Genomic DNA, 13,631 nt, shown 5'->3' on the forward strand with positions numbered 1-13,631 from the left:
CTCACCAAAGCTTTAGGGAGAGGAGACTGTCACAGCAAATGACTAGCTTTCCTTTTTCCATTGAAAACTTGGGGGGAAACTGGAGGTAGAGCCAAGCGTGAAGGGGACAGAGTCGTACCGGCTGGACTGCTGTTGGAGAAACCTCTCTTTTAGGCTGGATCCTGAATCCCTGAGTTGGGAGGAAGGCTAAAGCAGGTGACTCCTGGGGAATGTTCCAGTGCTGATGTTCTGATTCTGTGCGGGATGCGGGGCTGGGGTTACGGAGGACACTGTGTGAAACAGGAGAAGTTCACCGCTGCAAATGTCCCTCATCTGGGTGTCAGAGGAAGTCCCTGCTAGCCCAGGCCTGTGGCACTGTTTCTCTTACTATTTTAAGCAGAGCTGGATTCATGGGCGTGCAACCTGCACATTTGTACAGAACCCCGTGCTTGAAAGGGCTCTACACTTCGTTTAATGTTCTGCTGTCACTGTTTTGAAATTCCTACTAAGTTTTGAATGAGGAACCTGACATTTTCATTTTGCACCGGGCCCCCAAATTATGAGACCATTTCTGACTTTAAGGCTCCCAGAAGTGGCGTAGGTTTCGCCCTCCTGTCACAGTCTTGGATGGGACATAAAGAAGTTTAATGAAGTTACCGGGGGCCTCTGCCTACCTGGCCTTACCTATAGGTGAGGAGGGCACTCCCACCCCAAACTCCAGACGTGACTATCTGGGACCCCAGGATTGTCTTACAGATGTTTTTGTTTGTGTTTGTTTTCTGGGGTGGAACAGTTTTCCTGGTGTATGGCAGGCAGAGCCAGACTGAAACACATTTAGGTTTGTTCCTTCCCTGCCTTCATCCCTATGTCCTCTCTCCTTTAGAGAGTGTGTGGAGTGTAAGAAGTTTAACCGAGGAGCCCTATACGAGGAGAATACCTGCAGCCGTTACTGTCGTGATGAGATTGAGCCTGTGAAGGAGCTTAGTAAGTTCGGCATGTCATACAGTTGCACACACCCACGTTCTAAATTTTTCCGATTTAATCCCATAACCTATCCAAGTCTTATCTGTAAAATGGAAGAGTAATTCCTACCTCAAAGGCATGTTGTGCAGGCCTGATGTACAGTAGGCACTTAAAAGCTGGCTTTCTTGAGAGTCCTCCTGCATCTTTACTAATCTGTTCAGCAGTCCCTTCCCCTTCTGCTTCCCAGAGCCCACGGGCTCAGCAAAATCCTGCAAATAACCTTTAAAGTATGTATAAATCAGGCAACCCTAACTTTACCACCCCAAGGAAAGGAAGATAATGTACCCCATTTTACAGATGAAGAAACTGAGGCACAGAGTGAGGAAGTGGTTGCCCATGATAATCTTAGCTTAGTAGGCTAGTAATCATTTACTAAGTTTATCTAACTAAGAGTGTTAGGCAATGCCCAGGCATACAGCTTTGCTGGTTTAGAGGGAAACCTTCGCCCTTATGGATTTGTAGCCAGAATCATTAGCCTGAAGCCCTTTTGGCTCTCCAGAGCCCCTCCTGGAGTAAGACAGATAGAAACATGATGGAGAGCAAAACTCTTGCCTGCAATTATTCTGGTTTGTATTTCATCTTGACTTAAAAGGAGATGATCTTTGCTGCTGTCACATACCTGACGTGGTTATCTGGGCCAGCTAGGCATTGGGTGGTGCCAAGAGATGGCAATCTCTCTGGAGATGGTGATCTCCCATGAAGGCAGGAAACGCATTTTCAGTGAGAGCCACAGTAAGACACAGCTAGCCAGCCAGCTTCTGGGTGGGGTGTTATGGGAAAGAGTTAGATCTCTGGACCCTTTGGCTAATATCAAAAGTGGGGCTGGAGTGAGGGTAGTGATTTGGGGATTGAGTTTGAAGAGACAGTTTTTCCTCTGGAGGAGACCAGGCTTCCTATGATTAGCTTAGATGGAACAGGCTGCTGAGATAGCAGATATTTTTATCATCTAGACCAGATGGGTATTCCAAGTTAGTCGGTAAGTACCCCAGCCCCCCACCATGATAACCATAAAAATAAATGCTTCTTTGTATGGAATTTTATAACTCATACAAATTGTAAAAGTATCTTTTCATGCACATTATCTTATTCTTCTCCCAACAACCTAGTAAAGTCGAACTTAGTACTATTGTTATCTTCATTTTGAGGATAAGGAAATTGAATCTCAAGAAAGTTAAGTAACTTGCCCAAGCAAATTAGTGGTGAGTTAAGATCAGAACTAAATCCTGAAACCCTTACTCTTTCCACTGTCCTATAATACTACTGGTTTACTGAAGGCATATTGAGTTAAAGTCCATAGGATGTGCTTTGAGACTCATGTCCTAGTCCTACTCCATCACTTATTTGCTGTGTGACCTTGGTACATTTGCTTAATCTTGTAGGGCATAGTGCAGCTGGTGGAGGGTAAGCCATAGTTTCACAGTCAGAATAACAGGTTTTAGAATTAGAAGGGATGAAGCCAACAAAACCTGATGGGAGTCAGAGAAGAGGAGATGTCTCTGGAGAGGAACACTGGATTGGAAGCAGAAATAGAAGAAATATAAGAGCTGAGTAAACAAACTATTGAGACTCATTGAGCAAGCAGAGAAAGGAAAGAGGGGGAAGGGAAAGCCCACTGTGTGTTAGGTAGTTTACTTCATGCTGTTTGATTCTCAACCATCCCTGTGAGTGAGGGTATCTTTTCTTCGATTAGAAGAAGAGAGAGATTCGATGAGGTCAAGTAACTTAGCCAAGATCACATAGCTGGTAGGTGATAGAGCCAGGTTTTGAATCAGCTTATGTAATACTTTTATGTCATGTCCCTTCCAGAGGAAAGAATAAGAACCAAAAAGGGCCTGTGAGGGACAAAGTGCATCAGCGAGGGTCATCTAGAGGCAATTGCCAGGCACCACAGCCCTGTCAAATCTAGGCATCTTGCCTAATGTCAGGCATACGGTTTCCTGTCACGTGCTTTCCCAGACGTCCCATGACTGGCTTTGGAGTTGGCTCCATCTTTCCGGAATTGACTTGTTTTTCATTCTCCCATCTTTCCGCCTCCCCCAGAGGACACTGGAAAGGATGCTGTGAATTGTACCTACAAGAATGAAGAGGACTGTGTCGTCAGATTCCAGTACTATGAAGACTCCAGTGGGAAGTCCATCCTGTATGTGGTAGAAGAGCCCGGTGAGTGAACCCTGAGGGTCCCGACCCTGCCCCACAGGGAGAGGGAGACCAATATCAGGCAGTTATTTCCACCCATCACTCCTCTTAAACAGAGCAGCCAGATTAAACCTGACCTTACAAGTGATAAGTCAGGGCCTGTTATCTGGGTGTGGGGGTATATAAATACAAATATTAGCAAGAAATGACTTGCTAATTTAGGAGATAGAAAAATAAGAAGGTGGGTAAGGAGAGGAAGAAGGGAGGTATGGAGCTCATCAAGGAACAGAGTATATATAGCGTGGTGTTTTTTGAGGTGATAATGTTAAGAAGTAAGGAATTTCAATTCTAGCACTTTCCAGCACAAGGCATCTGCTCTTCTAAAAGTTAAATGGTTGCCGAGAGCAACCTGCTTGCTGCTTCAGAGGAAGGCCTGAGGTTTGAGGGCAAGCTGCCCTTGCCAGCTTCACCACAAGATGTGGTTAAGGGTTTGAGGCACCAGCCCAAGGCTGCCTTGAACGCTGAAAAGTTACCTCTTGTTCTCAAGACCCTCTGGAAGCAGGAGAGCTCATCCCGTCATACACAGACCCACCACAGCTTTGTCACCATCCAGCATGGTAGATTTGCTTGCTTCCCCTTATTTCCTTCATCTCCTTTCTTTCCCTTAAACAACGGACTAAGTGATGAATCATTTGACAATATTTTTGAGTACTTATTATATATCAGGCAGTGGGCTAGGTGCTGGGGATATAACAGTAAATAAGGCGGATGTGGTACTCACAGACCACAGGGGAGAGAGGCATGTAAATCGGTAATGACACTGCAGAGGGATAAAGGCTACAGTATGACGGCCGTTGGGGATGGGAGGGGTGGGCAAGAACTTTCGGGAGTGAAGAAACAATTTCTGAAGGCAGAGGGTAAATCAGTTGGTCACTGGACATTCTTTACAGCCGTAGGAATTTCTTCAAATCATTCTTTAGACCAGTGGCTAGCAAACTTTTTCTGTAAAGGGCCAGATATTAAATATTTTAGGCTTTGTGGGCCAGATGGTCTCTGCTGTGACTACTCAACTCTGACACAGTAGCAGGAAAGCAGCCAGAGACTATATGCAGATGAAGGGGTCTGGCTGCGTTTACAAAAATAGGTGGCCAGCTGCATTTGGCTTACTGGCTGTCGTTTGCTGGCCCCTGCTTTAGGGCAGTGGTTCTCAAACTTTTGTATGTTCCCTTGTTAAAAAATCCAGAGTCCTGAGCCCTGTCTTACTTCCACAAGCCTATGCCTCTGTGTTCTTTGTTAATGCTCCTGGTAATTGTGATAAATTCCCCAGTGTTTGAATGCCTCTGCTTTAGATATATCACGTCCCCTGATGAGCCATCTCAGACCTCCTCCAGCCTCCATTCCAATGACTGGATTTGGTGACCTGTTTGATTCTCACAGCAGCTGTGCTTCCCTTTAGATGGCCCTTCATCACACTATCAAATTGCTTCTTTAATCACCAGTCTCCCTCAGCTGGTCATAAGTTCCATGAACACAGGAATGGTGTCGGTCTTATCTATTGTTATATCCCCATACTTGGCTCAGTCATTTACAGAGAAGATACTTAATACACAGTTTTTGAATGAATTAATAGGACTGATTATTCCTAGGAGACAGACAGACTTATATACATCTTAATGTCTGTTGGGAGAATTTTAGCTGCTTAAAAAAGGGAGGGGTTGAAGGTGGGAAGAGGGCTACATCTATGTCACCCAGGGTGTTGCTGTCCCCGTGGGTAGAGTTAAGCGTGGGGTCCCCATTTGTGGTATTGTTCATCAGCCTTTCCAGAACTCTCATCCTTTATAAGGGAGAAGGAAGGTAAGGAAAGGGCATCACCTTAGTTTTATTTTGTGACTCAGGGAAGGCTGGCGTGGGGAAGTGGAGAGGGAAGAGTCTGGGTATATCTCTCTGGGGGAGCAGATGTAGGTTAGTTTGGCCATGACTTCCTCACACTTTCCCATCCACCTGTGTTAACACATTAAATGGATTTTTCCACAACCTCCTGATCTGTACCATTGTCCCTTCTCATTACAGAAGGACAGTGTGTTCTTGCTTTGGGGTTTAACATTACTTCATCTCTTTGTTATAACAATCCGGCTGGTGCTCCTGCTGTATCACTTACCAAAATCATTTGACCTGGTATTCTGAGACTGGAATCTACTGCCTGGAGTTGTGGGGAACGAAGATGACAACTGGGATGGTAACACGTAACTAGTTAACAGAGCGGAGGGTAACTTTTTAGGCTTACTGCCAGTAGACCCCTTCCTCCACATTAGGAGATGGGACCCTAGACCTACGTTTCCTACCTTGCCATCCTGGAATTCCAAGTTCTGCCTCTCCTCTCACCCCAACCTCCAATCATTTTCAGGGTCTCTGGCTTTTAGTAGAAGGTAGCGTCTGGGGCCCTGAGTGTAGGAGGAGATTATTCTCATTCTCTTCCCTGACTCATGCCCTTGCAGATGTCCTTTTTGAAGGGCTGAGCCACTGCAGGGCAGTGAAGAGGGCACCACCAGAGTTTGGCATTGGCCAAGTGGTGTTCAGCCCTCAGGGGATGAGCTCCCCTGAGCTGAGCCCTCATCACTTCCAGATAGTGCTGCCTGATAAAATACAATATGTCCCATGCAATATGTGGTACATACTTAAAAAGTTATTTGTTATTTATCTGAAATTCAAATTTAACTGGACTTCCTGTACTTTTGTTTGTCAAGTCTGCTAACCCTACCCTGTCTTCCCTGACCTTGGGTCATCACCCGCCGTGGGTCGTCATCATTGTGGCTGGGAGGGCCCTCCAGAGACTACCTGATCTTGTGTCTGCTTCCAGGAAGCCTGCCATCCACCCCTTTCACGACAGACAGTTAAGAGATTTAATTTTTCCCCTGAAGATCTGGCATTCTACCTGTCCTGCCTGTACTGACATGTAAAATTGAAGAGATTCCACTTTGAGGTTTGAGGGGCAGCCCTACCTCAGTCTTCCAGAGAATTCGTAACTGCTTTTCCCAGAAGAACGGGGGCCCTTCACTCCTAGGACCTCGGACACTGGAACCTCACAGCCTCTCTCCAGACATTTCTTTAATTATAGACAGGTTGTAATTTGGTGGGATGGGAAATAGCCAGCTTGGATTCTGGTGGTGGCTGTTTTTGGGTAGTGTGTGGTGAGCATGGTGTATATGTTTAGAGAAGAAGGTGGGAGACAGTGTGGAAAGTAGGTGTGACTCCTGTCCAGGCCCATCAATACTCACATATACAAACACCTAATTACATAACACCTGGGAAGTTACCGGAGTGAGGTCACTCAACAGACGTCTGTGGTTGATGGGAAGCAGAGCTGTTCGGAGCAAGCTCGTCTTGGCCCTCAGAGGGGTGACGTGCCTCTGTTTATGTTGGTTGTTGACTGGGATTGAACAGGAAGTCGGTTCTCAATAGGGTTAGGATTTTGGATGACTAAATATTTTGGGAAGAAACCCAAAATATTGTCTTGGCTGGCAGACCTCCTAGTCTCAAAGTATGCTAAAATGGTCATTGGTTCCCAGCCCTCGGGGCTGTTAAATATCTGAACTAGGGCAACTAACTCAAATGCCTACAGGAGCTGGGTAAGTAAATTAGGGAAAACAGGGACACCAGTAATAATGGTAGCTGATATTTATTGAGCACTGACTCTGCCAGGCACTGTTCTGAGTTCTTTCAATACATTTAACTTAATTATTCCTCATAATAAATTTTTGAAGTCGGGGCTATTACTGTTAGAGATGGAGAAATGGGAAACAGACACCCAGAAAGGTTAAATAATTTATCAAAGGTCATATAGCAGAGTAAGTGGAAAGCCAGGATTCACACCCAGGCAGTCTGGCTCCAGAGCCCACAGTGGCACAAACTCAATGACAAGTCACACTTTGCCTCTGTTTAGTGGAGAAAAGAGAGAGTAGTGAGGAGTCTGGCAAACTAAAAAACATGTCCCATCTAAAAGGGGCAGCTGCTCCTCAGCCCTAGCCATTTACAACCCTATAAAAATATAGGTTCAGTGTTTCTAGGTCTTTTGACTTTTTTTTTTTTAAAGAGAAGAAGAATCTGAAGTTCTAAGGGGAGAATCTCCTGATTATTCAATGTTGCCCACAAAATCAAATTTTTAATAAACAATTGTGTGGGTCTTCCCTGGTGGTGCAGTGGTTAAGAATCCGCCTGCCAATGCAGGGGACACGGGTTTGAGACCTGGTCCGGGAAGATCCCACATGCCGCGGAACAGCTAAGTCCGTGCGCCACAACTACTGAGCCCGCGCGCCTAGAGCCTGTGCTCCACAACGAGAAGCCACCGCAATGAGAAGTCCGCGCGCCACAAAGAAGAGTAGCCCCCGCTTGCGCAACTGGAGAAAGCCCGCGCACAGCAACAAAGACCCCACGCAGCCAAATATAAATAAATTTATTTAAAAAAATTAAAAAACAAAAACCAATTGTGTGAACTCACACAGAGTAGGCTAGATTCCACCTGTGGGTGACCAACTAACAACTTCTGATTTAAAACAATCAGGACAGATTATTGCTGCTCTAAAGCTTGTAACCCCCTCCTTTAAAAAATTAATTGGCTTATTTTATAAGTCCTGTTCCCTTTAGATAACTTTCTAGCGTGAGTTGGCCAAAAAGTTCATTCGGGTTTTTCATAACATCGGCCGGAAGAACCCAAACGAACTTTTTGGCCAACCCAATACTTCATTACTTTGTCAAGAAGATCTTATTTATAGCCAATTCGAATGATTCCTGTTCCATTGCCAACCACCCTGCTCTGTGCTCTCTCCTGACAGAGTGTCCCAAGGGCCCTGACATCCTGGTGGTCCTGCTTTCAGTGATGGGGGCCATTCTGCTCATCGGCCTTGCTACTCTGCTCATCTGGAAGCTCCTCATCACCATCCATGACCGGAAGGAGTTTGCTAAATTTGAGGAAGAGAGAGCCAGAGCCAAATGGGACACAGTAAGAGGCTGGGCTGAGCTGGGCATTTTCTTGAGTCGCTGGTTCAGGAGTCTCAAGAGGAAGCAGCAGATGCTTATTTAGGGTGGCCAGCTTCAGCCAGCACCGTAGTTTCCCAGTTAACCTCTGTTCTGGAAATTGAGAGATGGTCTAACTGTCCTGTTGTCCTTATGCTTCTTGGAAACCACCTGATTCTCTCTCTGCCGCATCAGTGAGTACCAACTGAGCACAGATAGGGCTCAGCTCTGCTCTGGACACTGCGAAGTGATGAAAAGGAAACTTATTCTCTGAGTGAGGGAGACAGAACAAACTTGAGAATCCTACACTGAGGACATATAGTAATACATTATATACTGATGAAAGCATTAAACACAAACAGAGACAGATAATAATAACTAACATTTACTGAGGATTTACCATGTACCAGGAACTGTTCTAATTGCTTTTTATGTATTAATTTATTTCATCTCTGTAACAGCCCTGTGTGGTAGGTGACATTATTATTCCCATTTTATAGACAAAGAAACTGAGTATAGAGAAGTTAAGCAGCTTCCCTGATTGTGGGAGGGAGTTAGGTTATGATAGGAATTATTTTGGGTCAGCCTCTTAAAAGTATGCTCCCTGAAGTTTATCCTGATTGAATCTAATCAAACAAGCATTTATTGAGAACCTTCTATATACTTAAGTTTACTCTGTTCTCCTTTGGCTCATGTTCCACATTTTAACTTTTTTCCGGACCTTCCAAATGACTGACTCCCTGAATATCTGAGGTTAGGCTGAAAGTTTGTTCCCATTTGATGGTGACCTCAGGCCATTGTACTCAAGGGTCCCAAGAAACCGAGATGTTTCTGTTCAGATGATGTAGAAATCCTGACTCTCTGAGGCACATGAGAATGTGCTCTGTTTCTTGAGGCTACCACTAAGGACTACTAGACCTAATGGGATTTGTCACATTTTGTTAGAAAATAATTTGGGAAACCAAATTATTGTGAGGACCTTTCTCCTGATAACATGACAGTTTGTGGGTAGTGCTTGAGGGATGAGATGAAAACAGATTAAGAATTATTTGAGCAAATGTGGTCCTATATGTTCCAACCACCACCTGCTACATTTCTCTTCTCTGCCCACAGAGTCACAACAAAGAAAAAAGGGGAGAAGGGCAAAAGAGAGAGTTCACAGGGAGGGAGGAAATAGGAAATACTGGCTAAAAGCTATCTTGAAGTGTTTTGGTTTCACCAAAAGTGATGGGCTGAATTTAACCCCTTAGGCATGGTGGCAGGATAGCATTCCACTTTCTCTCTCCTCTTATTTCCTATCCATTCCCTCCTTAAGAGCAAATGTGTGAGTACTATGAGCGTCAAGCTGTCCATCGATGGTGTATCCCAGAGAAGAGTGTCTTGGGTAAACATCTCAGATGACATGTAAACCCTGAGGGTAGGGAAGAATTGAGGAATTCGCTGTAAGACATTTGTCTGTTCTCTCCGCAGGCCAACAACCCACTGTATAAAGAGGCCACGTCCACCTTCACCAACATCACCTATCGGGGCACTTAATGACAAGCAGTCATCCTCAGATCACTATCAGACTGTCCCAGGATTGTGGGTGTCTCTGCTGTCGTGTTTACAGGGGCAATACCTGTGGGGCGGAATTGGGGGCTTGGAGTGGGGTGGGTTGGAAGAATGTGGGTCTCTGTGTGTGTGTGCGTGTGAGTGTGCTGCGTGTGGGAGAGTGTGTAACTTAAAACTTGTGATGTGTCCCAGATAAGCAGAGCTCCTCAGCCTTTGTCCTCAGAACGCCTCCTTCAGGGAGTCTTCCTGCTTAACCTGAGGGTGACCTACGTACCTGAGCAGGTATTCTTCATTACCTCAGCGGGAAGCCAGCTTTCCTTCTCAGGCCATTCTCTTAAAGAGGAGGGCAGGGCCAAGGCTTCTCATTTCAGAGGAAGGGACCTTGGTTTACCCTGTGTTTATGGTTCCTGGGCCTGACTCTCAGCAGCTCTGGTAGGAACTTCCAGGCTTTGCAGCCTTGCTGTGTCATCCATGCCCCTAGCTCCTCTCCCTTCCCTCAGGCAGAAGGAGAAATCCGGGGAGAGCTGAACCATCAGAGCTGCCTGTCTTGGCCATCACCTCAATCCAGCATGGTTCTCTCCTAAAGGAAGTCCTTGCTACCTATTCTTCAGTCTGTTGGGAGTGAGGATGGCAGGGTCACCCACGGGTCATGCATGGCCTGGGGTTAAGGTGCCCGAGTTCCCCAGTTCATAATCATAACCCTTCAGATTTGCCTCATTGACAGCTCTACCCTAGTGATTCGTGTAGAAAAAGTGTGTCACCCTTAGACCAGCAACACCTCTTTACCTCCTATTCCACCCTCTCACTACTATAGACATTTGCTACATACTGGGAATTTCTCTCATGACCAGAAGCTTTTCCTTCCAGGGAGAGTGCTATGGTTAGAGCCAGAGGTCTGGCCTCACCCTTCAGGCCTTCTGTCTCGTGTCCAAGGCACCTCCACACACCCAACCCTGTGCTTCTGTGTGCTACATCCACCCATGGGGCTGATTGCATTTATCTACCTCTTGGGTGTCTTGTGAAGGAGTCATTCCCATGGGTCTTTGAGTCTGCTGGGCATAAGTGCCAGGGTGGAATGATGAGCCAGTCGTATCAGCATGTGTGGCCCATTCTCCTATGGGCCGGGCAACCTCATTTTAACTCAGTCTTTAATCTGAGAGGCCACAAGTGCAATTTTGTTTTATTTTTCTCATTGGGGCACCTGAAACCATGATGAGGCTTGTTTAATCTAAAGGAGCATAAATATAAACACACTTGCATTATATTTGTGATTTGATGATGAAGAAGAAAAGGGTGAAAAGCCACACAGACTTGGGCTGGATGCAGACACTCCCACTTGGCATCATTCATAGCAAGTTGCTGCCCAGTTGCTGGGTCTGTAAGGGCTCTCTCATCCCTGAAGCCTGTGGGGATGGACACATGGACATGCTGGACCTTTCCCAAGCAGGAGGAGGTAAAGGGGCTGTTCTTTTTTTCTAGCAAAAGCAGAAAAACTCCATTGGTGTTTACATTCGTTCAACGTTAACCACCACCACCACTCCCCAAGAAAAAGGGAAGGGCCTAAAAACAGTGGTCTGATGGTCAGAGAATCTAAGTCCTGGCCTCAGTGTTGCAGCTAAGGAACCTTAACCTTAATTAAAGCAAGTTAACTTTCTTTTCCCTGGGGCTCAGTTTTCTAGTTTGAAAAATGATGGGTTTGGACCAGCCAGTCTAGGAGGTCTCTTTCAGTATCAACGGTCTATGATGCTGGGACTTACTGTGGCATCAAACATGCAGTCAGGATTCTGTGGGATGTTGATACTGTTTGTTTTTTCAGTTGGGAGACCTGGCTCTGGTAAGACCAGATGTCATCCCATATCACCTTTCTCAATGAAAAAGCTTCATTCTATCGTCTCACAGAACCCCTTTTCCAACTTTTGTTGGTAGTTACATCTTCTGATGTAGCACTTAAGCTCCACTTAGTTATTATTTCTTTGTTCACTTTGCACATGGTTTCATCCACGAATTGGGGAAGAGGACTCCATAAGAACTAGCTGAAATGTGTCTTCTGTATCCATGTGTTAACATTGAGAATAAGCCTTGGGATTAGGAACAGGACAGATGACCGAGCCCTGCCTCACTCATGGATTACACCTTCCTGTTGAGGATGGTAATGTTGTAGAGGGATAAATGGGGAGGGATGATCATGAATCCAAGAAGTTTAGAATCTAACTATAACCTTTGGCTACTGAGAAAAGACTCCACTGGAGTAACAGTTGGTCACTTTCTTTAGATAAAATGGTTTATATGAAGAAACTGTATCAAAGGAGGAGGAACATGTATTCAAAGGATGAAAAAAACAGTAAGAATCTTGTCTGAGCTTCTGGAATGAGGCTCGTAGTCTTTGAAGATCAGTACTGTTTGTATGTGGGGAGAAGCTGTAGCTGTGTTCCCGAGATAGCAAACAGCAGTCAGTTTTGGCATTGTGTAGGGTCAACATCAAAATAGTATTTTAGCCTCAGACAAAACAGCCCGAAGAAGTTATTTGTGCCTAGTTCTTTTGGAGATATTTTATGTTCAATCTCAGGGTCTGTGGACAATAATGGGAAATTTTGAACATTCCTGACAAGTTGTCACATAAGAAGTCAGTTCTTTACCTCTCAGATATTTCTAGACCATCCATGATTTCAAGATACTTCTCTTTGTTAAATATTCCTGGTTGAAATTACCTACGTGACTTCCTGACTTCCTAACCACCTCCTCTGTTTGAGTTGTGCAACGGTGAATTAAATGTGCTTTCCAAAAAGAATTGGCTTAAGGCTGCCCAGTGCTTCCTGTGTTGTTATTTCTGTTTCCTTTGGGTGAATAAGAGTAAGTGTCATTGCCTTACAAATGATTATTTTAGAACAAGCGTGCTTCCAAATGTAACAGAATGATGACGATTCCAGGAACTGAAGTTAGTTTTGGAACCTAGAGCTTTTCTTTAGACTTTAGTAACAAAATGAGTACATTTTTACTGTTATGAGAGTCAGAGTTTTTGTTTTTTTTTTTAATTGGAGATTTTTTAGGAACTTGTATAATCTCAACAGACCAGACTGTCAATTTAGTCTAGGTTTTGTTTGCAGGAAGCATAAATTAGTAAAATAAAGGCTTAATGGCAAATTACTTACAGGACCATTTAAATGCCCAACTTTTATTTAAGGCAGTGGGTTTCAAAGTGTCGGCCCTAGGACCAGATGATCTAAGTCCCCGTGGTGATTTTTTTGCATGCTCAAGTTTGAGAACCACTGATTTAAGGAATCACATACCTATCCTTTCTGGCTTAGAAAGAAATTTACAATAAGTCAGCTCAGTTACTAAAAGATTAACATACCTTGGCTGATAGATTAAGAAAACCAAATATCTACCCACACAAAATGAAAGTCTACTGTCAATCCATTTTCCAAGTTAAGTAATCACAGGCTTGTTGGGTTCACTCACAGCCACAAATTCCCATGAAAAACTAAAAGAAGTAATAGATCAGAATCACAGGGGGAAAAAACCGCTAACAGGATACTTGGCCGGCATAGAAGAAAACCTTTTGCGTGTACCAAGCTGAAGCAAGAAAATACTCTTACTGCATTAATTCACAGGAGATAGGATCAAAATCTTAATTATTAACAGTATCATCCAATAGGATGCCAGAATAAGACTTTAGAATTTGTAACTTCACTTTTTGCTATTTAAAATTTATTAAGCACTGACAGTGTGGCATTGAAGTACTTTATAGAACATTTATTATCTTTGCCTGAATTTGTAACTTCACTTTTTGCTATTTAAAATTTATTAAGCACTGACAGTGTGGCATTGAAGTACTTTATAGAACATCTATTATCTTTGCCTTTGAGTCTTACATTCCTTACATAATGTACATTTTTAAAAACACAATACAGTACATGACATCATAAAAAGAT

General features: G+C 44.3%; 1 protein-coding gene across 1 annotated transcript in view; it reads left to right on the top strand.

The window, feature by feature from the left end:
* Window positions 1-12,491, top strand: part of ITGB3 (integrin subunit beta 3) — a 51,119-nt gene extending 38,628 nt beyond the window's left edge. The window contains exons 12-15 of the mRNA XM_007175805.2: window positions 863-963; window positions 3,043-3,162; window positions 7,968-8,134; window positions 9,619-12,491. Coding sequence (XP_007175867.2) covers window positions 863-963; window positions 3,043-3,162; window positions 7,968-8,134; window positions 9,619-9,684 — 454 coding nt within the window. The 3' untranslated portion in view covers window positions 9,685-12,491. The remainder of the gene's footprint in view (window positions 1-862; window positions 964-3,042; window positions 3,163-7,967; window positions 8,135-9,618) is intronic.
* Window positions 12,492-13,631: the final 1,140 nt, after the last annotated feature.

Source organism: Balaenoptera acutorostrata, chromosome 20, assembly GCF_949987535.1.
Source record: "Balaenoptera acutorostrata chromosome 20, mBalAcu1.1, whole genome shotgun sequence".
In the NCBI taxonomy this organism is placed as follows: Eukaryota; Metazoa; Chordata; class Mammalia; order Artiodactyla; family Balaenopteridae; genus Balaenoptera; species Balaenoptera acutorostrata.